Source organism: Falco biarmicus, chromosome 2 (assembly GCF_023638135.1).
Source record: "Falco biarmicus isolate bFalBia1 chromosome 2, bFalBia1.pri, whole genome shotgun sequence".
NCBI classification, from domain to species: domain Eukaryota; kingdom Metazoa; phylum Chordata; class Aves; order Falconiformes; family Falconidae; genus Falco; species Falco biarmicus.
Window position 1 is genome coordinate 84474526 of NC_079289.1, and position 26326 is coordinate 84500851.

The following is a 26326-nucleotide window of genomic DNA, read 5'->3' on the forward strand; positions in this document are numbered from 1 at the left end:
AAATTTAGATATTGTAGTTTTAGTTTAAACATGTATTCTTATGCTGTGACAACCTGTCTTTACCTTGCTTTTTTAATTTCATTGAAAAGTATTTGGTAGGGAGTAATCATTAAGGTTCTTTCTCCATTTGAAAGTCTTCATTTGATAAATGGGTCTGGCTGGTTTGGACAAAGTAGGTAGGAACTAGACTGCAAATGAAAGTTAAATCTCTGAAGAAAAGGTCTCTGGATGCTGAGCATGCCCAGGAGCCCACCGAGCAATGAGCTGTTCAGGCTCCTTTTAGATGATGAACACCTAAATGAACTCTGGGCAGTGGGGCAGGTGGGGATGGAGTGGTTTGTGGGAGGTATCTCCTTCAGGTCTGTTATTCTGGATGATATAGAAACCTTGCAAAGGTGACAGGAGTCGGACGGCTGTAGCTGACTGCTGGGGGCAAATGTGCTTTAAAGCTATCTCTCACCTATGGGACGTACAAGATTGTGAAGTGTGAGCAACGCAGCAGTGCTGTGCTCCCCACATGGGGGGTGCAGGTGCTGTAACAGTCAAGTGGGAGTGGGTGCAGAGCAGCGAGCCATGTGCTCTGTGCATGGGGCCCACCTACGTACCCTTCCAGAAATATTTTTGTCATACAGCGGAAACTGTAAAATTGAGTTAGTAATGTTTGAAAAAATACAATACCACTGCCCCAATAGACAAGGCAATTAATGTCTTCAAACCACTGAACTGTTATGGCAGTATTCTGAGAAAGTATTTTAAAACTTGCCTCCTAAAAGTGAAGAATAAAATGTTGAGGTTTGTGCATTAGTAGACCATATCTGAGCTCTGTCCTCTCTCCTGCTCAATCTAACTCCCGCTGCCATCAGCAGAAATATCTGTTGTTTGAGGTACACCAGCATCCCAGTCCGACCCCATGCCAGTACCCTATAAACACACCCAGAAGATGGCTGGCAGGACCAGGATGCCTGTGGCCTCTGCCTGGGTCCAGCTCTGAGATGTTGGGGAAAGCCATGGGGCAGTGAGGAAAAGCAACGTAAGCCTCATCAGGGGCTTCTGCCCTGTGCTGAGAGTGGACTCTACTGTCCCTGCTTCACCCTCTGCGTCCTCCAGTTTGGCCTCAGCGCTGTGGCCATGACCAGTAGTCCTGATGGCACAGCGGGCCCCCATTCCTGTCCCCATCATGGCTCTGCTTGCTGTCTTTGGGTGTGGTGGGGCAGGGCTGCTGGTGGATGTCCCCACCTTGCTGTGCCTTAAGGTCAAGCCTTCCCCAGCCCTGAGCCGAGCACCGTATCAGAGCACAGGCAGTCAAATCCCCAGGAAGAGGCTGCAGGGCTTGTTGGTGTTCTCAGGCATCTTGCAGCCATAAAATGTAGTAAACAAAAATGAATGTTTTAATAACTCCTGTTCACTGCCTGTTAGTGGCCTGTTCTTTCAGGGCTGACATTTCCTTTATGAAAGAACTCATCAGTGGCAGCAGTTGTAGGGTGTTGTTTTGGCTTTTATTAGTTGTAAATTGTATTAGTTTTATAAAATACAGCTTGAGTGTCCGTAATTCCAACCCTTTTTTTATATCTTCTTGCATGCAAACATTATTTATACATGTATGATATTAAAAGTCTAGTGCTTTTTTTAAAAAATTAAAAAAAATAGACGCAGTAATTGTGTATCCAATGATTCTAGCTGATCATTCTCTCAATGCACTGGCATTTTCATTATTCATAATTCTGTTCTTTCACTGCTTATCTAGTTCTTAAAAACATTTATGACCCCACTGTAGTCAGATACTTTACTTTTCCCTGTGCAATTGAGACTCTACTAGTATACATCAGGTGAAGAGAAGCCTAGCAATATCATTTACAATGTTTGTTTAGATAAAAGTAAGTGGAAAAGGGACAAAGCGCTGGTTTAAGTCAGTTCATGTCTTTGGAGGTCAACGTGATAACCTTTTAGTGTCATCAGCGTGATCAGACACCAAAGTCATGTTTGAATGGAATTTGTGAGAGCTGTTGTCCGTGTCCTTGGAGCAATCTATAACACCAGCTCTGTGGTTTCTGAGCAATGAACGTGCAGTGACTGCCACTGGGATCATTTACTGCAATACACTTGCTGCCTTAGCAGACTATGCTTGCTGAAAGAGGAGAATGCACGTGGTGGAACGCGTTAATCACAGAAACATCAACACCGTTGATACAAAGCACAAAACAGAAACAGACTCAAAAAAATTCATTTATTTCCCCCTCTCCTTTGCTCCTTTCTTGTATTTGTACAGCTGATTGTCGCTCCTCATTCCACCATTGAAGTACCAGTGCAATTCTGTCCATCTGCCCTTGGAAGAGGCAATCACAAGGCATCAATAACCTTCAAGTGTTCACAGGTATGATACTATGTCTGCTGCCCACAACACTTGGGATTCCAATTAGATAATATTTTTAATAGGCATGTAAGTAAGGGTTTCAGTCTGTAGGTCAAGTTGAAATTTAATGTCTGGATGCATAATGAAATAGCAAATGCAAAGATGTTCACAAGTTCTAATTTGTTTTAACATTAGCTTTACACAGAAATTATTCTTTTTACAGTAATAAAATGTGGCATAATGACCTAAGAGCTACAATAATTAATGAATTGTTTTAGCTTTCTTGGTAATTAGTTCTGCTGGTTTTAACACCAGAAGACTGGCATTTCTTAGCATTGTCAACTCTGGAAATTAAAATTCTTTAAGTTTTTCCCAAGCCCTAACAAAGTTAAATTGTTTCATGTTTTATCTGATCTGAATCTTTATCTGATCTGAAGGTCATGCACATGAAAAAGTGAATTCTTCCTTTAAGTTTAGTTAAAAATTATTTTTACTTTGAGCATCTTAGAATTGTTTACATCTTTTTCTCTGTAATTTTTCTTAATTTTAAATGAGAAACAAGTAAATAAAGACACGTGAGTCATCAACATGACCTACCAACTAACTAAAAATACAATTGGAAACAAAAAGAAAAACTGATAATATGATTCAGATATCCTAATAGACTGTGCTGACGTGTGAATTACTCCACTTAAGTGCTACCAGGAGTTTTCAGTAGTTTTTTAAGTAATACTGCAAAAGCAAATATTCTTTTATATAAAGAAAACAAATAGTGAGGGAACTAATGTGGCAATTTTTTTCCTTATAAAGTGTGTTGAACAGGCAGGTTATTTCTAGGTGCTATTAGCATAGCATTTATTTTCAGGATGTCTCTTCTTAAATATCTATTAAGGATAAAAACAAGGAGATAGCAATTATCTTATAAGTAGTATATATCCAGGGCCAGTTTGAGAGGACAGGATATCTTTATCTTGTCTGGATCCTAATGGTACACAGAAAACTTATTTATATTTTAAAAAAAGAAGAAATAAATTCTTCACCAAATACAGAAGCAATAAAACAATACAACAATTCATACAAAGCTTTCAGGAACAAATTGAGCCTTGCCACCTGAATCTTGTCATTCAGTGCATCTCCTTTCAAGTAATGAAAAATCTGCAAGTTTTTATCTGCAGTGAACTTTGGTCAGTATCCCATCCTTCTGGCTGCTTTGTCCAGACCCCATTAACCGTTTCAGTATATTGGTATAATCTTTGTAATTTCATGGTGCTCTTCTTATGCCTGAATCTTTTGAATCTGTAAATTTTCATTCATTTTTGCTGCTACAGTCCTTACTAAATTAATCTGACTATTTTAGTTTCCAAATTGTTATACTGATAGCTGACTGAATATTTGCACAGCCATAACTGTCCCTTTGAAGAATGTTTTGCATCAGTGGTGGATGCCTCAAACAATTTCTAATGTAGCTCCTCCACCTCAACATTGATTTCCCTCTCTTGATTTCTCTGATTAAATATATCTGAAGGGACACTTAAGCGATCTGATAGCTGAATAGCTGACTAATCTGAAAGCAGTTAATGACAGTACTTATAGGATAAGCATTAACTATTTCTGATTGTGCTTCTTTCCTGAACTGAGAGAAACTGCTCTGTGCTATGACCTGCTTCATTTGTTTCTGGTTTGAAGTTGTACGAAGAGCTTTTCACAGTGTGTGTCTGAGCTTAGTTATAATCATTGTGATAATCTGAAATTAAGTTTGTTGATACAGCAAAATTGAAAGGTCAGCTTGAACATAACCCACACCCAAAGTTGTAACGTATCTGTATTATCTTATTCTTTTTCAACTATGCTAGCATCCAGGCATAATGTAGAGCATTTAACAGTGGTAGGTAATATTGGAGAGAAACTAAGCCCAATGTTAGATCTATTTTGTATTGTTTGTCTTAGGATTCTGTTTTCTTAAAATCTTTTTTCCTCTTGATTTCTTGCACTGAGCATGCATGATCTGAGCTCCATCACAGAATGAGTCAATGAGGAACAGTAACTGCAGGCCAGACAAGGAAAGCCTGTCCTATAATCTGTGTAATTTTTTGGTTGTCGTCTTTTATTTTCCAGACCGACCACTAATTTTTTTTGGCTCCTTCTTAGCTGCTCAGTTTGACAAAGTTTAAGTGTGTTGTTTTAAAGGTGCACAGCACTTGAAGCAATGGGATTCAAAATGGCTCTATTTTTTAACCACAAAAAATCAGTGGAAGCTACATTTTTTAGTATTTGTAGAACTGGAGCCTGAGCTTTTAGCATTAAAGCTAAAATTTCATCGTTTTCCCACACAAAATATGAACATGTGCACTCCTCCTAGCCCTGCACTGTACCTCAGTGTAAAATTACCTGCTATGAACAAGGAGATTCACACAAATTTACAGTGCGCCTGGAAAGCATTGTTAGACTGATATTGTCTCATAACTTCTGCATTAAGAGTTTTGGAAAAAAGAAGGTTTTCTTGTTACTGTGTTTATAAGCAAGTACAAAGGATCAGTAACAAGCCAGTGTAGGCCACTAATAGCTTGACACATCCAGCTTTCTGAAAACCTGGTCTTCTGGCATGCTCATGTCTGTGTTCTGGTCCTTCAAAATAGCTTCCAGAATGGGTTCAGCCTTTTGATTACCTTTAACTTCTTGAGACTGATGTGATAAAGCAGAACATGAGCCAGGGACACAAATGCTATGGCATGCTGGCTTGGCAGCTCTTGGGCAGTTTACAGTTGACTTCACCAAAGAGTTAGTCCTGTGTTGCTTCAAGGTCTGTGCAGCAGCAGTATTTGCCTTCCCATCAGAATTTGAGTAGCGGTGCTAGCTTCCTGCTCACGAATCTTTAACCATAAACAGGCTATAGGTCATGTTTAAGTCAATGATAAAATGTAACTTTGAAGGGAGGTAGTTTTTAATTCTTACTAGTCTGAGTATGGTAGAAGTCCCCACAACCCAGGTGATAGAAATCACTGTTTAAATCCTAAACAAAACATAGACTTTAGTTTTATATTTTGATTTTAGTATTGGGTAGTGTCTACATCTGTATAAAAGCAGTTCTTCCTCTGTTTTTTTTTTTTAAATTAAAATCCTGTACCCTTGGATAACTTTTATAACAAAAAAAAAAAAATATCCTTAATTAATATTAAAATGTCTTTTTTTCTTGGTGGATTGAATGTTTCTCTTTAAAATGGTAATAAAAGCAAGCAAATTTGCTGTTCAAAGCTATTTTCTGAAGACATAAGATGTGCCATTTTATTTATCCTTGTTTATACTTAGAAGTCTCAATGTACTAGTCACTTTTTACTGTATGTTTCCAGATTTGTTGTTAGAGAACCCTGTCCCTTACAGATTTTCCTTAATTTTTTCAGACAGACTATGCAGAAGTAAATTCAGTATTTCAGATAATGAAAACTGTTTTGATTTTATTTATTATTTTCTATTCTCTTTATGATGCATACCTTTTTGAGTGATAATGAACAAAACAGACCAAAGGGTCACTTTGAGCAGTTTGTAAGAAGCCTCAGATTTTAGTCTGTATTGTTATTATTTAAAGGCAGTGTCATGAATACACAAATTAAACATTTTCCTTAAAATTATGGTAACATCTTTACATTTACCATTCACCTTTGCTGCTCATTCACCTTTAAAGGTCACATAATGAGTGACATTATTAACATCACTCTTTATGACCTTAAAAGACTAAATGTGGGGCAGGCAACTCTTTACTACCATGCTGGTAAAAATTATCAAAATTAACCCATCAACTTAATTATATTTTCCTTTTCTTCTGTTCTATGGTGATAGTCTGTATCTACTATCTTTCCAATGTTCTATTCTTCTGTATATAATACTTAATGTTCTTTATTATCTTTGGAGTAACAATTTTAGCTTTTTCTGTCATTCTACTGCTATTCCATCAAATAATTATTTTCCTTCTTCCTTTGTCTTCTGAAGATAACTTCTCAGTTCATCTGCTTTCAGGTTCTAATATACATGCTTTGAATTGCCCCCTTGCAACTACCTACATCTTTCCATTCAATACATGGAAAGTTCTTAGTAGCTACGTGGAAGTTAAATACTCCATGTAGCACAGAAGTTAAGTGCAAAGAGGAGATGTGAACATCTCCCAGACTGGAACTATTGATTATCAGATAGCAATACTTAGAGTAATGGCTTGAGGGAAGAAGAAAGCAAGCAAGAAAGCATTAAGAGCAGTTCACTTACAACAGAAAAGAGGCAGAGAATACTAGGAGGAAGAAGTAGGCAAAATGCCTTAGAATGTACAGATCTGACTTGTCAAATATTAAATAATGACATCTTTCATCTACAGCTTGAAGAGTGGATATTCTACCTTTCAGGGACTGGTCTTCCTCCTCAGCTAATGGAACCAACCAGCATAAGTGCATGCATTGGCCAGCGTTCTTCTGCCGTCATATCCTTCAAAAATCCAACTTCTGAAAACGTGGTGGTAGATGTCATGCTGACAGGTACAGGGGTTTGGGTTTTTTTGGGGTGTTGGGGAGGAACTTAAGCTCTTTGGGTTGCATTAAAAATTTGAGTGGGATGTGATTACATTTGCCTCATTCCATTTCCTGTCAACAGAGCTATTGTGTATCACTCATATCCACCCTGAAAAGCTCTGTAGACTGTGCTATGGGAGCTAAGAAATAACACAAACCTTCGATGACAAATGTTCACAGTAGATATCTTAGGTCATCCAGCCTTATGTATACATGCAGCTACTTGTTGGCTGGGAACTGCACTATAGCATTTAAGCAATAGGAGACTCCTGGGGTATGTATTGGGAGCTGTAAGTCTAAGCCAAATAGCTAATGTTTTATTTTGTTTTTTTTCCCCTCAGTTATTTTCCAGATTTATATTATTTTGTCATATTCTAGAGATCTAGAGCTAGAAAGGGCAAAATATCAGATTTTTTTTTCTGACTGACCTTCCAAGCAAGTATGCTTCAGCAATATTTTCAAACCTTAAAAATAATGTAAGGTCCAGAATTACCAAAAATCGCCAAGTCACTGTCCATACTGAGATTTCACAAATGCTGTAGAACTTAAAATCCCAGATTCTCCTTGATGACTGAAATTTACTCACTGAAAGAGTAAATTTCACTCTGAGTGAATCAGAGAGCTTTAGAAGGTTCTCCTGAATCTCCATCTATTCAAACACAACATGTAGCATCAGAAAACTGGTGCCAAAGCATTTCCTGGTGTCTATGTATAACAAAACCTGAAGATAAACTTCCAGTGACCCCAACACAGGCCCCATGGATGGGAAAATGTAAGAGAATAGCAATGACAAAACTGTGCAAAAGTAAGTTTTAAGCCAATATTATACAGTCACACTATGATTTGGGGTTTCTGGCACATACAATAAGTGAAGAAATACGACTTGTAAAAAATATAGATTCACGTTTGTTGCTTTGAACCGATGCTTTTTAATTACATGTTCTGAGATATGAATTAGAAATACATCTTTGGCTGCATATACAGTTAATATGGGGTGTGGGTGTGTGTGGGGGTGCTGTAGATTCTTTCACCTAAGTGGTGCCTGGTCAAGAGCATTTTTGTCTCATGACCGGATGCTCTATACTTTTGCTGAACAAGTTTTTTTGGCAGACTTTTATGCATTTTCCCATGTTTAACTGCTAAAATATTTTCATTCATGACTGTCACAAAATTGAGTTCCAATTGTAAATGATCAAACCACTTCTGAATTTCCTTGACAACAGTGAGACAAGCCACAGCATGCAGTGGATCCACTGTTTACAGCCTAAGTAAATCATGGCCAAGATCTCAGGAACAGTACCAGAGTTCACCTGCTGAGCAGGGGACCTGGCAGAGAGGGGAACCGAGTAATGTTCCTAATTATCTGGCATCTAGGCCCCCTTAAGTGACAAGGAGCGTTACAGGCTGGGTCTGCACACAGTAACAGGACAGTTGATGCAGCGGCTGGCGTTCAGTGTGTGTACACAAGGCTCAAAGGCACTACTCCTAGTAGAAAAGGATGTGTATGTGTTGACAACACACCACAGGAGCTGCTCTCAGGTCCTGGATGGTGCAGTCATTACTTCTGTAACACAAATGGAAGTCCTGAGGGTGGATGGTGGCAATCCTAGTCTGAGGCAGTTGGGAGTTCCTTGAGTTTCTCCTTGGCACTGCAGTATGAATGGCAACGGCCTCACCAGTTAGATGTGTGCTTTGGTAGACTCCCTGTGGTGCCAGATACAGGAGCTTTATTGAATCGAGGTTAATGAACAAGAGATTGACAAAATCTTTGCAGAGACTCTGCGGAAACAAGAGCCAAATCATTCAAGGCTGATAAGTTTGGTGTGACTGAAAGAAGACAGAAACATCAAGAAGACACGGAGTCCCAGCAATGGGGACGTCTCCATTTCCATCTGCAGCTGTTCCTCTAAAGAGTAGATTCAGAGCTCTGAAAGAGAGGAAGGGAAAAAAGTTCCGTTGAGGGTGAGGAGTCTGGGCTGAGCATCTCGGGTCTTCAGATTAGAACCAGTACTATGAAACAGGAATCAATTAGTGCTAACTGTTGAAGTTTTCTTCCTCCATGGGACAAAGGCCGCCAATTTCCATAGCAAGATGTCATCCCAGGAAGTTAGCTGCTTTCTTGAAGCTCAGATCTGAGATGCTGCAGAAAAGATGGCTAGGGCTTATCTGACCTTGCAGATACTATACCTTGCTGTTCATTCATATAGTGAATACATGGATCTATACTCCCTGTTCAGTCAAGGAAACACTGAACAGATTGAAGGAGACTCTCGCAGTTTCTGTAGGCATTCTTTCCTCAAATATTTGAGCATACCTTTGCAAAGAGCTTGGGCAGTAAACAGGAAAAACAGGAAGAACAGTTGCAAGGCTGCAATGTGATCAGAATTATGAAGATAGTCAGTGACACTGTGCACAATTGTAGCATGGTTGTGGATTAGTGCGGATGTTTAGAAAGGATAGAGAAGACAAAAGAGGCCTTTCAAACAAAGATTGCAATCCCACAATATTCAAACAAGAACAACATAGCAGGTCTGGTGGCAGTAACCAATTTCAACCCATAGTCTAGTGAACTGACAGCCAGGTCCACAGTGAGGAGGAGTCCGTAATCAAGGCAGCAAATGAAGCAGGCTGGGCTTGGCAAGGTGTGTGGCCAGAGACAGCATAGCTGGGACATAGCCTGGGCAGTGACCAACAGCAGGAGCCCAAGTTTAAATGCAACTCAAACCAGTGGGTGGACACCCCAGATGCTGCTCACTCACAACTTTGATCTGTCTTTAGATGTGGTTGTGCGTGGTGTGATTTGCTCTCTGTAGGACTATGTACTGTAATTCCTTCTTTCCAGAGGAAGACAAATCTAGTCTTGTAAGCAAAGTCATGGATACATAAGTTCAATATAGTATTTCTGGCCCTTACATATCCTGGGAAATAATTTCCATAATGGTCTATGTATTTAGTTGAACTTTCATGTTCAAGGACATAGTTTACCTGGAAAGGAAGGAAATAGTATTTTAATATACTACCTTTGATACTATATATGCCATAGCAATGCAGATATGTGAGTTCAGTGTACAGTAAAAACTAATTAACTTGGTTTTTTTTTCAACATTATGAATGAATTTGTCACCCCACAAGGCTAATCAGTCTGGTGAGAAAGTTATCCTGGTATGAATACATTACTTCTAGTACACTTCCTTTCCTACCAAGAACTGAACTTCGGTAGTTCTGAACTTGCAGATTGCACACACACACACACTCCACCCCATACCCACCCTCCGTTAATTTTGCTTGTATTGGTTTGTTAATGAGATGTCCAAAACCAAACATTTTTTCAAGACCATTTACAGCCCTAAGTTATGGAGAAAACCGGATCTCATCACGTGTTGTGATGTTCTACGCTTTTTTTTAATGTGTTTTGACATGAAAAACCTATTATTGTCCTAGGATCTCTTGTAGCAGTGCAAGAACACACTTGGGAAAGTACAATTTAATTAGGAATGCCGATAGTATTACTTCAGACATAGCAACAGTAACCTTTCCTCTGAATTAAACACAAACATATTAGTTTGAAATAGAAAGTAGTCTTAATTTATTCCTTAAGGAGTGAAAGCCTAGTTATTCTTAAAACCTGTTTTTTTTCCTGAAAAATGTTAATCTGAAGAGTAGAAATGACCCTGTCAGCAGGTGGCTCAAATTCACAGTTTTTGAATCAATCTTGGAGAACAGCACTTAAAACTGTATGTTTAGTAATATAAAACCTAAGGTACTGTTTTGAAGCCTCTTAACTGGTATTTTAACATTAAAGCAAGTTGCTAGAATGCCTTCCTTTATTTAGTGTTGCACTGGACTTGTCCACTCATTGCTGGTGTTACTGGAGGCCAGAGAGGGGGCTGGATGGGGAAATGGACAGAAACTAGCAATTCAGAAGGCATAATGAAATGTTTGATTGATCTTGAACTTTACAAATTCTGTTTCAGACCATGTGCCACTTCTTAAGAGAATTAAAAGTGGCAACAATGAAGATAGGGCATCTCAATTAAAGTATACAAGCAATAAACAAAAAACATTTTTATAGGTTTATTTAATGCTTTAAAGATTACAGAAGTTATCTGTAGCTTGCTTTCGAATAACTTTCCATAGGCAGTTTTTGCCCTAGATAGAAGTGAAATTATGTTTAGAATTGCATAGTTCAAAAATTAAAATAGAAATTAATTGGGAATTGTAATATCTGGACCATTTCTGAAGCTGTCCTTTGCATATCTGAAGCTTTGTCAAACCCAAGAGCGTTATTCCGCAGAAATGTTTCTTTCTGTGAATTTTGATTGACATTTTAGCACAAATACTTCTTTATTTTTTTAATTATAGAGCAAGTAAAACTACCCATCATCTAATAATTTGTGATGAAAGGATGAGACCTGGGACCTACTAAAACTTAGTGTTTTCTTATGGAATTTAATAGCAATATGTTTTCTTCCCAGGATTTAGATACATGTCTGTAGCTTAAATCTGCAGATCTTATTCACGCTAAGCATTCATAGCTACAGTAAGCATATTCATGGGAGTAATGTTTATTTGATAGTAGGAAATTTTCCCCATTATGAGCCAATGATCAGAGCTACAGAGTATGTAAACTCTTGTTACAGATGTTTTAGTGACCGTTTGTACTAGTTCAGCTGTTTCAAGTTGAATGTTACTCCTCCTCTGTAAATATCACTATATAATATTTCTTTATGGAATATCGCTTTATGGAAGGAACTAAACTGATGCAAATAATTGATAGTACTGAAATCTCCAGCATAAATCAGACCCCCACAGCATTCACCTATAAGAACTGTCCCTAAGTATTAGTGGTTTGTTAATACCGATAAATACTTTATTTCAGTTGACATGGATAATTTAATTTCATATTTTCAATGGGCCAAAAGTATTTCAAAGTTTCAGGAAAAAAAATGAAACTGTTTCTTAGAGTCATGATTAAATAAAAGATTAAAGCTACAGTGGTAATTAAGAATCAGATAAAGGAGGTAAATTGGTTCCTCTCTGGAATACAGTGTTATCAAAACTGACATCTGTGGCAGTGTATACGATGCCTTTTGGTAAGGGCGTGTGCACAGTCATGTTAAAATAGCTGGCTCATATTGCTGATTATTGAAATTTATCTTATTTCCAAGATAAGTTTTCATGGACAGTAGCTTAACCATGTCTTTTTCTATACAAAGATTTCCAGACTAGGATTGCTACTTTTCAAACGTGCATCACACAGTGGTTTTGTGCTGCTTCCGCTGACTTTGTTATGTAACTGAGCTAAATACTCAAATGCAAGTCTTCTACTAACAGTTCATTTTCTTTCAAGGAAAATACATTGGACATAAGAATTATTGTGTATATTTAAATTTAAGTCAGTGTTAGAGTGAAGCAATACAAATGTGAAGAAATCAGTTATTTTCAAATCACTTTTGCATGTGGATAATTAGGATAGAATAGCAGTGCTAGTGTCACTTTATGGAGATTTTGGCATAATTCAAACTGTGATGTTAGCTACCAATTAAAAAAATAATGTGCATTCTATAGATGCACTTCTGAACTGATAAATGCATCATGAAGTAAACCTAGTGCTTTAAATTTTACAAAGTGAAATTATTTTTCAGAGAAAAAAAAAAAAAGATTAGCAAAGGCTAGTCAGCTAGTTCTGTGAAAATTACTTTTTTGCCAAGTATGTGGATGGATATAAAGAAAGAATAAATAACAGACATTTTAAAATTTGGAAAACTTCTAGTAGGGGTAATTTACAATATTCAGTTTCTTTGCATCGCAGGCAGAAAAATAGAAAAGAATTCCTTCAGAATAATTAGCATTATAGGGAAAGCTTTCACAATAGCCTTGTTTCTGCCATTGCAATATCTCAGGTCAAGAAAGATGGCAATACAGTTGCTTTATTGAGATATTAAAATGGCTATGTAGCCTTTTCTTATGCACCCATCCTTTAATGTTTGGAAAGGACCCTTCAATTCTTTATTTCCCTATAGATTGCAAATTTCATTTTAAACCTCTATAGTGGTTTCCAAAATCCGAAACTTTGCTCTTGGGATAAAATAATTTTGAGGCTGTTTTTCTTCTCACAAGAAGCAAGAAGCTTGATATTTTCAGGAGAGCTGTTCTTTGCCTTCGTGTACATCTTTGCTCATTGTTCTGTTCCTGCTTATTTCAGCTTTGTTCTGTAACCCCAAATGACAGTTTTTTCCTGGCTATTTAATGCATTGCTGTGTACCATATCTTCCTCTCAACAGTTCATCAATCAGTGCTACTACCCATTAATATGATGTATTATTCAGAGATAGCCTATCTATTGGGCTGAGATTCTTGGAGTCAACAGCTAGATATACTTCATACGAGGCATTTCCTGCAAGTGTCAATTCTTTTAGCAAGACACCTATGGGTGGTTGAACAGCTCCAAAACCTGTTCATAAAATTGGACTTCAAAGCAGTTTTTCCTATTTCATTCTTCATTTATCCATGACATTAGCAGTAATCAGTGGAAACAAACAAAATAATGTCTGAATTTTCTGTCTCTATGAAGTAATCTTTTAGGTGATCCAGTAACTTGTCATCAAGAAAGCAATTTTTGTTTGCAACTTTGGAGATACTGCTGATTCTGAACCTGTCTCTTTCAAGGTTTATTTTACATATTTCATATCACCGTGGGCTTTCTTGCTGATTTGATATTTTTTTTTATATATAGAAAGTAGTTTCTTTTGTAATATCTAGATGTTATTTAACTGAAAATACATTAAACTTTTGGTTTTCTTCATGACGTGTTATTTTATTTCTATTTAAGAAGCTCTCCGTATCTATAGTTTTCTTCATCACAGTGAGGAAAATGCTGAGAGAACCTTTAAGCAAAGGTGGGGGGGGGAAGGCCCATGTGCTCCCATTCAATAATGTATTTTTTAAAACCTCCGTCTATGAAACTGTTTTATTAGGGGAATTGTTCAAATTTTTACTTCTAAATGAGTTTTTTTTTAAAAAAAATTTTTAGATCAGGAGCAATCCAGTTGTTGTCTTGGTGCATCTGTCCTATCCAAGTCAACCAGTAAGGAATCTGTTTTCCATCTTCGGCTTAAAAAACCACAAGGTATGTAATTGCTTTAGTTCTACTTTGTTTTACAAGATGTGATCTTTTATGGTCCCTGAAATCTAGATTGTGCATAAAATTTGGTGTTTTGATGAATGCATCTCATCAGTCGATGTGCTAAATCAAGCTCCTTGTAGAAACAAGAATTAGCTCCATGTCAATGAAATTTGTTTGTTTTACTTCAGTAATAATCAGAGATGCATCCAGTGAAGTTCCTCTGAAGTGTGTATTCATTTTTTGACAGTTACATTTTCCTCACCCCTGCAATTATTTTCTTGGACTTTTGGAATATGATTTCTTTTATAAATAATGTCTTACCATAAAAGCAGAAATGTCATGTGTGATGTCAAAGTGATGATTATGTGTAAAAGAAAAAAAGAGGGGTGCAACATGACCTCATAATCGGACCTGCAAGTATGATATAAAAAGAGTGAATGAGCCATATAGTGATGCAGTCTTGATGTATTCCTAGAAAAGGCTTTTAATTAAGAGATTAAATGCAAATAAATATAGTTGTATTTTAGGACTGTCAAGATAAGCGACACCACTATAAAAATATTTATGAAATACTAGGTTAAAAAGCATGAATTTTTTGAATTCTTAATTAAATTAGGTTTCTTAAAAGTTTTGGGTTTTTTTTTAATGGGAAATTTTATGGTTTTGTAATAAGTGCAAATGAATACACTTTAAAAGTAATCTTTTAAATATATTTAAACTATTATCAATACTCATTTTATCAATTTATCCTGCAACAAGTCACAGCTTTCTAAAACCTGAAGTACCAGAAAGGAAAAACATGTGATTGCTACAAAATTTCTTTTTAAAATAAAATTTTCCTAGTTTGAAGGATTAATTAAGGAGAAAACAAAGGGGTAAGAAATTCCAAAAATAAATGAGTTAAGCATTTAAAACTGCTTTTACTTTCTACTTATTTACTTATTAGAAAACAATATGGATTAGACTTCACAATTATTTGCTTCTATATATGCTTATCTTTCTCTTCAGACTTGCCAATCTATTCAGCTGTGGGGTTTTTTTCTGGGATAGTTTTTCTGTTGGAAATTACTATTTTCTGTATTTTTCCTATGAAAATTTTCCTAGAAACTATAAACCTGAATTATCTGGAATAAAGTAAACTATTTGATTTTATTATTTGAATTAAACTTTAAATGACATTGCTGGTCACATCACATATGACATAGGATAAGAAAGGACTGGATTGCTTTTAATATTGTGATTTTACCAAAATTTATTTATGACTTTTATATGAAAGCAATTGATTTATTCAACCTATCTAGTGTTATGGTAAAGCTTGGATTACCATGGAATCAGCATATTTTAACCATTACAAGTTATTTCTTGCTGAAGTGTAGGAAAAGGTAGATTTCTGTTTTTACACAGAATACTTAAATATTTTTCTATATACTTATTTCTGTAGATTACTTCTCAGATATGCTTTCTAAATTCAAAACACATAAATAAATTATTCATATGGTATTATTTACCAAAGAAAATAATTATCCTTGCTAGTATCCCACAGAAATGTATACATGTGTGTCTGTTTCAAGTTAATAAAGATATTAGAATAAGACATACCATTTTCCTTGAATAAATGGTATCTATTTCAAATTAAAGACCTGAATTAGAAAAATGAAATAAGGGTGATTTTTCTTCAATTTCATTCAAAAATTTGCTACTGTAATTTTCCTGAAGATGTACATGCATATCTTAATTTTGTAAAGGATGTTCCTGACCTTACTGTTCCCAGCAAGGAACTGTTTTTGCTTTCTCTCCTTGAAGCTTGATATGCCTCAACAATATTTCTGGGTGATATAGAAAGAAGGATTTAGAGGAAAAAGAAGATGCAAGGATTGGTCTGGACATCATATCGTTTTCTGCATATACATTTTACACAGGCAGATATAAAAGTTGTAGCTGTTGTCATGAGATTATATTTATTTCTTTCACACAAACAGTGAGGAACTGTCCAAAACAATCTAATTCATGTATATAGTAAAACTAACGGAGTGATCACTTGACAGAAATACTAGAGCAGTGAGGCAGTCTTTATAAATTGTACTTTCCATTACTTATTCTTTTATATCTTAAATATTTTCATGATGTAAATCTTTTGCTCTGAGGATTCTGCAGCCTAATCTCCCTTGTTGGGAGGCCATAAGACTGGTGAATGCATGCTTTTTTTTGCACCTGGTCTCACTTCACAAGTCAGGGACGGTGGAGTCTTGTTAAGAATCATTTTTATGGGAGGAATCTCTACTTCTATTTCCCTACACTTAACAGTAGATGAAGTGTGGATTAGATGCAGGTATTACTGCTTTACCACTATTCCCTATAATGAAGAAAGAATACTTTGAAAACGTTTTGGAACCAAATAATAATAATAATAAAAACAAAAAACCAAAAGGAGAAATTCAGAAATAGTGGGATCGGCTGAGAATCATGGAATCATTTTTTCAGCATACTTTTACAAAAAAATCCAAAATACTGGCTGTTCTGTGAAATTGTTACTCATAGCAGACCATACTTTTCTCCTGCCTTGGCTTCAAAGTAACAACATAAGTCTTCTGGACTGCTTGGTACTGTTTCCCAGTAAATCAGGCTGCATTACTTCATGTGGTCCTAATACTGAATCGATGATCTCATTTTGCAGCTGCCCATCATTGCATTTCATGGTTTAGCTGATATTCCAGTTTGTCAATAAGCCTTTGGGTTGTGACTGACTTGGTGTAGCATCAAACAAGAACAGTAAACAGGGCAGTTAGCTGAACCTAGTGTTTTAGATACATCTCTCCACATAGCAACACAAGTTTTATATTTAGAAACTTCTATATTTTAAAGCTGTCATGTAACTGTTCTGTCTTCATCTCTTTTCCCTTTTTACTGAGGTCTCTATGATGAGCTATTTAATTTTACCTTCTAACTTTGCTTTAGTGTAAAATACATGTAATTATTAACTCTCCCAAGCACTTACAAAGGAAAGATAAAATATATTCAATAAATGTATATACTGTTAGGGAGATATTTTCCAAAAAGCTGCATACAGTGTTAAACTACTATGATGACAATCATATTTGAGGTATTACATTTCTGTGTATGCGCTTTGGAAGCATGCTACTAGTATTCATATTTATTATTCATATTCATAATCAATTTGTGATACTAATATATATTATTCATTTTTTATTAAAATATTTGTGAGAAAGCATTTTAGTGTACTTTTTATGTTATGTACGGTTTACTATGATTATAGATAATTTGGCTTTGAAATTAATTTCACTTGCGAAATGGCATAAATTTTGTTCACGTCCTCAGGCCATTTCCCTAAAGTGTTAGATTTCAAGATTTCACTCTTTAATTCTTTACTTATTTGCATCTGCTTTTGTTTTCTTTCAGTCATTCTGCATGCACATTCTGGTTTTTTTGTCTCATTGCTTTCAAAGACGGAAAAACACTGAACCTAACATACTTGCTCGCCCTGATTGTCTTAGTTCCTAGGAATAGTCTGACTCTGTCTCTGTTATAAAGCTTACATTGTCACAGAATGACTTGAAGAGCTAGAAAAAAAGAGCTGTGAAAAAACAGTTCTCCATCCTAGCAGGCTATTTTGAAAAGCTCTTTTTCCTCTTCCATGTTTTAACTGCATTCTGCGACCATGGTTTGGTCATTCACAACAAGCAGAAATAACTATCCACTTCATAATTTACATCAGAGGTTGTGTCAGAAAGTAGTGAATATGCATATAATGGGTTCTGTAGGAAAGGGACATTCAAGCAATAAGAAAACTGGACAACCAGGTACCTATGTGATACTATCCTATTTTTATCTTCAAAACCAGTTATTAATAATGAAATTCACTGGAGAAGAAGGATACACACACATACTGAGACCTCACTGCAAACAAAAATGAAATAAGTTAGTAGATTCATTTAAAAAACAGATTTTTCCTTCTTTTCAGGGTTTTAGATTCAACATTTCCTTCTTTTTGGGACACATTTGCACAGGGAAAGTGAAGGAATTAGAGTTCCATTGACATGCTGGAAGATTGAGCCGCCAGATTTTCTTTGAACTGCCTTAGTCTATCTTCCTGTTTTATCTATTCAATTCTTCCTTCTCTGTGATGACCTTGTGCTACTTTTCTTTAGTTTTGATTTTCTTTCATAAATGTTATTGTCTTCCCCGAATGTTAACCTTTCAAAACTATCAAGTTTCACTTTTTTGAGCAAAACTGTTCAACAGATGTACTATTTACATAAGTAGTTCACAAACTGTGGCACATTCATTACTTGTGCTACACAAAATTCATTCAGGGAGCATACAGCCTACTATCAAGTCAAAAGCTGTCTCTGTTAGGGAGAGTGACCTCTGTAATGCCCATGGTGCAGATGCTAGCATACGGAAACACAAAGTTCATGATTCTTGATTTAGATTTTCATGAACATCTTCTAGATAGAGTAAATAACATCTAGTCTGGATTTATTTGTGAAGAATATTTTGAAGTTAGATATAGAGAGATGACATTCTTATTGTGTAGTGGCCACAGTAAACAATACTGAATTTGAGCACCTAATTTAAGAAAACAATATGAAAATTATGTAAAATTAGGTAAAGCAGTTTGACTTGAACCTGGGCTGCTCTTAAACTTACGGTTGAGATTGTGGGTTTGAGTTTTCTCTTCCCCTGCTGGCCCTTTTACTGACCAAATAGCTCTACAACATGCTATGTCATGGGTACATTGACTGTTTCAAGACTGGGTACGATTTATGCAGAAGGCTTTGCAGGCAGGTGTCAGGCATCAGTCTGACTCTTCATGTGTAGGACCGTAGGGCTGGTAGGTTGGTTTCATCATAGATGGAGAAGGAATTAGGTCAGAAAGGAACGAAGGCAAGGAGCTGGCAGACAGTCTTCTGAAGTTAGCCATCAGTAGTTCCTACCGGCACTGTTCCTCAAACTGCAGGCACATTCAGCTCACGGAACTGCAACTAATCTTTTCTTTCTACTCTACTGTCTCTCTGTCTTGGGAAAGGGCACAATTTAGAAGGTCAATTTTTGCCTTTCAGTGTCCACATTTTTTACCCTGCTGCTTCTTCTGTTCCTGCTCCTGAGATGCTGTTAGGGCTGGCTTCCTGGAAGCAGGCCCAGGATTAACTCCTGGATCAATTCAGTGCACAAAGGCAGGTTTAGCTTAGGACAGTGACTGGCTGGTTGCAGACTGCCTCTAGTTGGAGAGTTACTGGTTGTTGGATACCTAGCAGAAAAATTTACGGGCCATGTGTCCTCAGCATGTCCTCAGTCTGTCAGACAAAAGTTTACTGACAGGTCATATCCCATTGTAGATTGATGGATTGTCCCTGACTGATGGAAGTCCCATAGAGTTGGTGGTCTGTCAAGCAGGAGCTTCATGAGAATACTGTGATGCCATTGTCATTGAAAGTCTTTGAGTGAGACACTTACCTGTCCTCCACCTTGGGGTTATGAGATTCATTCCTCACTGGATCATTTTTGGTGTGGGTGTATATTGCTGTGCACAAAAAGACTTTGCAAGCAGGATTTTTGTGATTTTAGAATCTAAACCTTTGTTTTATTGGCTAATGTATGTGTATATAACTAGGACTCGCATGCTGCTGGGCTGAGGTATTAATATGGTCAGTATTCCCAGTGAGACACAGGATGTATCTGTGCTTCCCAGGTTGCCATCAGTCATTTGGGGATGGCAAGCCTCTACTGCTTCTAAAAATGGGTTGATCCATGATGTTGCTGAATTGCCATCTTCTGATTCTTTGCTTTTTTTTCATAGAGTTATTTTATCTTTTCATGTCAGTAGTTTCTTACTGAGTCCTTGAGCTGCTACTAGCATTGTGTTTATTTTTTTGCCTTTCTCATCTTGCAAGGCTTAGGTGTTTTCTCACACCTTACCAATTTTCTCAGTAAAATCAATCCAAAATCGTGGTGCTGTGCTGCACCTAATTAGGCTTTGCGTCACAGGCAGCTGAACGGCTACTGTGAAGATATTACATTAAATTACATATGCTTTTGAAGAAATTGTTGTTTATGCTCACCACAAAATAGCAGCCCTCTTGAGCACAGTGTGTGCAGGAAACAATGACTTTCCTTCTTGGCCATCTTTGGCCTATCTGTATGACTGTTGCCTTGTTTAAGCCTTCAGCTAGTGTTTTTTTCCTTGTTCTGTTGTCTCTGGAGTGCTATCATGGCACTCAGAAGCTTGTAGAGATGCAGATTTGCTTTGTGAAATTTCCAGCAGAAGGGAAGGTGGGGGGACCCCGTCCTCCTACTGCATGTACATTACTTTTCCTTAGTGCTGAATCACTCTGGCTTACCTCTCTCACCCAGGTTAAACCACTATCAAAGAGTGGTGGTCACATGTTGTAGCTGACAGAGAAGCATGCACTTTTAAAGAGGGTGTCAGTATTGGGACATGACATGGCAACACGAGTGATGCAGTCTAAGCCATATTTATCTCCAGAGAGATATGCTGACAGTCAATACCTTCCAGCTGGTGGCATTCCTGGGTGTGGGTTGTCTCTACTCTCAACATGGGAAACCTTGGAGAAATCTCTGATGCCACAGCACATCTAAGACTCTTCACAATTAGAAAATCAGTGATCAGTAAGGATGGTTTCGTGTCAGGTTTGAAGGCACTCCTGCAAACCGACCATGTGAATGAATAGTTGAGGGAATCTGTATTCAAGCATACTCTTACAGGAAAGCCTAGTTAAAGGCAGTGGGAATTATGGTGTTAATGAATGATACGCTTTTCAGCACTGAAACAGGTGTGCTTGGTATACTGGTACATCAAAACATGAAATATTCTAATACAATGAACAATAACACTTAAAAAAATTACTTATTAGTACTTTTCTGGACAGGCCATATTCTACATATATTTATAGAGTCTGTTAATATACACTCTCTTTACCTTTGAGTGTTACTTTTTTAAACAATATGTGGTGTGGACATAACTTTATGTGTCTTTGCAAATCCAGGCAAGTATTTTACTGAAATAACTTAAAGTTAATGAAGTGAAAGGCAGCACTATAAGAATAAGCAGAAAGTCCCTTTTACTGTTCTTTTAAAAACAATACCTTGAATTAAAGGAGTAGAACTGTATGTCCCATTGACTATATAAGGAAACTATTTGTGTACTTCAGCAGGCTTTCCTGATGTTGCAAAAGGAGAGAGAGGAAAAAAGATATTCAGGTTGTAAATAAAAGAAGGGAAGACATCAGAAACCCATCTTTTGCATAGTCTCATGCAAATTCACATAAAGCTTCCCATGTGGATTTATCATGGAAAACAGATTTCCAAGATATAATTGCCTCAGATTTAAGCTAGACCATGCAGTAGGTTTCATCAGAATCTCAGAATTTCTTACTGAACATCTAGGGTATAGCACTTCAGAGCATTTAAACTATGCAAATCAGCCTCGGGGGGGGGGGGGGGGCTGTTATTTCACATTATCTTAGCCTATTTCTCTATTTAAAAATATCTGCTTTGTTTTAGAACTTGATAAGAATTTATCTCCTTTAATTTCAATAGAGCTAGAAAATGAAATGATGATTAATTCTGACTTAGAATAGCAGATTGCTGCTAATCTATTTGAGGACAGCTAGGAATGGACAAGATGGAGCCAGAATGTGCCCTTGAATAAGACAGAGCTACTTACTTCCTCCCTTCCCCTTTTCTTTCTAGTCTTCACCTGTTTAGGTAATAAACCCAGTGAGAACTCCAGAGGCACAGATTTGTTTCATCCTGTAAATTAATCAGTAAATCTATGTTTAAGTGCTAAATTTGCTACAAAAAGTTATCTGCACTAATCTTTTGTTTCCAGCCTCACATGCACAGAAGGGAAACTACCAGCAGTATCAGTTGTTTCTGGAGCAGCAGAACTAAAGAACCTTGATTTTCTAGACTTCTGTTTTGTATCCATTTTTTGTCTCCTATTCTGCTCTTGGAATAATCACAGCATGTTTCTGTCTCCCATTAATTCATTTGTGCAGGACTCTTCCACCTCCATGCTCCACTCCAAATATACACTAAAGACTGTTTCCCCCCTTTCCTAAACTAGCTAGTAATTGCCCAGCTGAGAACTGCAACTGTTGAGTCTGCTGTAGCTTGTCTTCATTTGTGTTTCTAAGCTGACTTTCCTCGTCTATCCAGCTGTTGAATTCCACAAAACATTGAAGGAGTGCTGGAGATCTATGTCTAACTTTTCTGAAAGTGGATGGAAGACTAAAAAAGAAATAAAAAAAACACCCCACCCCGACTTTACTGATATTGATATCAATAGCAAAATATATGGAAAGATGGAACATTACATAGATTTTTCTCCTAAACAAACAATTACAGAGTTCTTGAAAATGTTACCTTAACATATTGTATTTTTAAATGAGGAGGTATGTGTAGGAATGAAATCGAACCTTTTGTGTGCAAACTTTTGGGGATGGAAGATCATGATAAAATTTGATGCTTTGATGGTCTGAGGGGTTGAGGGGAAGAAGAGCTTATTGGTTTGAACTTTAATTTCTTTTTTTTTAATTTTAATTATTATATTCTGTCTAGTGGAGAAAAGACAATTTAAACTTATCTTAAAGTAACTGTCTGGGGCACAGATTTTATTTTGAAGCATAAATGCTAGAAGGCAGTATTGAAACTGAGCTTTCAACCTTGAAGTTTTATGTTTTAAGAATGCTTGATAATTACACTTTTTAATATAATGTTCAGGTTTTTTTCTATACTATGTTTTTCTAGAAATTTTTTGTAAATTTTTTTTGTTTGTTTTGTTTTTTGTTTGGTCAATGCAAAATGGGTCTCAAATATAAGAAAAAGCTAGGGGAAAGTAAAATTCTGTATGCAGTATGCATACAGTAGCTAAGCAACAATTTTTACCCACAGTGGTAACAAGATTCTTCTCAATATAGTTGCTCATGCTTTAAAGTCAGTGTACCCTTAAGATTTTTCTTAATCAGAATTTAATTTAACTGTCCTGCAGGAGCAGCAGTGTATTTCAGCTTCATTTAAAAAGTTTTATTTCCCAAGTATTAAGGTTTTTATGTATCTACTTCAGTATGATGATCCCTGCTCTGACCCTTTTTTTTTTCTCATCTGAAATAGCATCACATGTTCTTAGAAGTCTAGGCTCCAGTGCCAGTGTGAGGATTCACTGGGCACAAGTATTTCAAAGACAACTGTAAGACTTTTTTGCAAACCCTTGGTACTCTGTGTAACTGCTATATTAAGGGACTGTGAACAGCAAGGATGTGGAATTTAGTGTAATGTAGCACAGACCCTGGTACATTGCACAGGAGCACCTCTTTTTTTATCTTGTATTTGTATAAAACACAATTGCACAAGTCTCACATAATCAAATCATTCCCTAATTATCCTACCAAACAATTAATGTTGGTAGTGCTTCTGCACATTTTCCAGAGCTCTATGAATTCTTTTGTCTATTTTCTATATTTGTAGTTCTTCAACCCTTCAATAGATATATATTCTTTTGCTTTCTGAAAATTTCCAGCTGGAATTACATGAAAACTCAATTTGAATTTTGGTCAGCAAAGAATAGAAAGGAAAAGCAGTTATTTTTTTCTGGTTTTTGTTTAGTCACAAAGTCCTCAGGGCTAGTTGTTTGAATTGGTTAGGAAAGCTGTCAGGGTGTGCTGGGCATGCAGGTATGTATTTCTGCTTGGTGGAGTCAGTGTTTGCTGGGCTTTGGTTTAGCAGCATATGTCATAGCTAGATCCAAAACTGTTGCCAGCAGCAGAAAAAATCTTGCTGAATAAGGAAGTTTAACATTTAAGAGGGTCTATGATGTAGTGAAAGGCTTAGCATGCCTAAAACCAACATGAACCTCAGAGTGTGAGAGGTAAGAATTCAGTGGACTTCGGGACCACCAACAGTTCTCTTTCCCCTTCTGCTGGAGCCAAATTCAAGCCAGGGGCTTCTCATGCCCATCCAGCAGCTAGGCTGAGCAGCTGCTTCTGCAGACAGACCAGCAGACAAACACAGAGTACAAACACAGCCAACCACAAGATCAACACAGAGATCAGTGCCTTTACCAGCACACCCATAAAAGCAATTAGCATTCATGTAAATATGAACAGCACAGGCAGCGTGGTGCAGTTGCTGGTGTTTGGCTGATTAGGATTGAACTGTGCTGAAAGTACATGTGCACATCTTCAGTGTGTTGATGCACTATCACACTCCCAGATCTTTTAAATACTATAGACTTAAGTTTCTCCAATACCTGTGTCTGGTTTCTGGGCTCCTTAACCAGTCACTGGTTCAGACCTTAGGTCTTTCTGGATGCTGCTGTACTCCTACTTGCAGGCTAGTCCAGCTCAAAGTTCACTGGCAGAACACACACATACATTCACTCGCTCAGCTCACATGTACATGTATGTCTGCTGGTCTCTTGAATACTAACACAGATTTAGATCTGTCCTGTATGCATGCTCAGCTTTACCTGGTCACTAGTCCTGACCATGGGTCTTTCCAGATGCTGGCCTCCTGCTACTTGCTGGCTAGTGTGACTTGATATTAGGGAGCACCTGATACCCAGCCACCCATGCAAAACACTGTTCTCTCCAATGACTGATCTTAGGCTTATTCTTTTCAGTAGCTGGCATTCAGGACTCATCCAACTTCCTAGCTAGTTCAGTTTGAACTTTCCTAGTGGCCAACTGACGGAAGCTCAGGACAGGGAGTGTAAGAGCATAGTCTTTAATAGAAGTATAGGGTAATAATCAAGCCTGAGGCATGAGACAGCTTTACTGGCCAGCTCCTGCTTACATGACTTGCATCTTTTATCTTTACCTTTATTCTCCTATGCATGTTCCTCCCGCATCCACTTTCATCTTTCTCTTCCCTCCTCTTGTTCTCACTGCTAGACATTACGTAAGTTTTGTACACATTTTAATATGTTTGGGTCTGTGGTAGGGCATGTGATTTATTGGAACACTAGATGCTAACAATTGCATTCAGAAGTCAGACAAATCATTCATGATAGGGAAAGATACATTTGGTTTGTTCAGTTCTGACTGATGGAGGAAGTTCTTGATTCAGTAGCATATCTGAGTATGTTTAATTTCAGGTATGTAAGACAATCCCTAAATAGCAGAGAATTTAAATTTAAACATCTGCTTTGGTTGCACTGAAATTACATGAAATGTAAATATGTATGTTAGGCATGTTTTCTAGTTGCTGTGGTATGAATTGAAGTGGTATTATTTGTGTATTTAATTCTTTTGATAAATACTTAGTATGCCAATATCTATATGTTCACCTCAAAACTTTATTTCTCCTTGTTCACAAAATCTAGCCTGGATCAATAATACTATAGTTCCAGTTCTTCACAAATGGGATCTTTAAAACTGTTCTCTGTAGGAGAGAAGTAATTTAATTAAACTGAACATCATATACTTCATACTCCGCCGTTTTAATTCCCCTCTCTAGATATTGTTTCATACTTATACTAAGATTAACAAATTATTAAAATATTTTTATGGGACAGAGAATAAATTATTCACATTCTCATCAAAAATTGATATCTGTCAGTTACCAGGGGGAATTGGATTCCCTGATTTACTTTTCTGTAACAAAGCCTGAATGATTAGGCAGTACCTATTCTAGTTTTATAAAGCCACTGGGATTGTACCTGCCTGAATGTATTTGCAAAAAGAATGGATATCACCTAGTACCTCTCTCCTCTTCATATAAGTCTCAGTAAAAATTGATCTATCTTTCTATTCTACCCTTTATGATACATACAGGACCTTATTTTCAGCTTTCATAATATTTATGCTGAAACCCTTCCTGTTTACAGGAAGATCAGGTTGTTGCCTTCAACCATTAATGTTAGTAACAGTCTTGCATCTTACAATAATATTTTGGTTTAAGAAATACTTGGTTTAATACATCAGTTATACCAAGCTAAAAAAAAAAAACAACTCAAAAACCAAACCAACCCAGGAAAAAAAGAATGTGGGCACTATTGCTATGTTTGCCGTGTGTGAAAGAGGAGGATGTGCTTTAACAGTAACTCAGTCTTTGCCTCTGTTTTAATGTGATGCTTATCGTGCTCATAAATCGTAGTATATAAACCATCAGAGGGGATTTTGATATGAAGTATAGGAAATAATTTGGATATTCTTAGGAAAATGCAGAACAAAGATTTATGTTTACAAATAGATGAAAAGTGTTTGAATCATGACCTTTACTATTATGAAGAGTAATATCTCACAACCATTGAAGCATGCA

At 36.8% G+C, this 26326-nt stretch overlaps 1 protein-coding gene across 1 annotated transcript in view; it reads left to right on the forward strand.

Annotated features, from left to right (window-relative positions):
* Window positions 1-26326, forward strand: part of CFAP47 (cilia and flagella associated protein 47) — a 343082-nt gene that overhangs the window by 255807 nt on the left and 60949 nt on the right. Inside the window, exons 55-57 of the mRNA XM_056329101.1 lie at window positions 2267-2371; window positions 6711-6867; window positions 13934-14029. Coding sequence (XP_056185076.1) covers window positions 2267-2371; window positions 6711-6867; window positions 13934-14029 — 358 coding nt within the window. The remainder of the gene's footprint in view (window positions 1-2266; window positions 2372-6710; window positions 6868-13933; window positions 14030-26326) is intronic.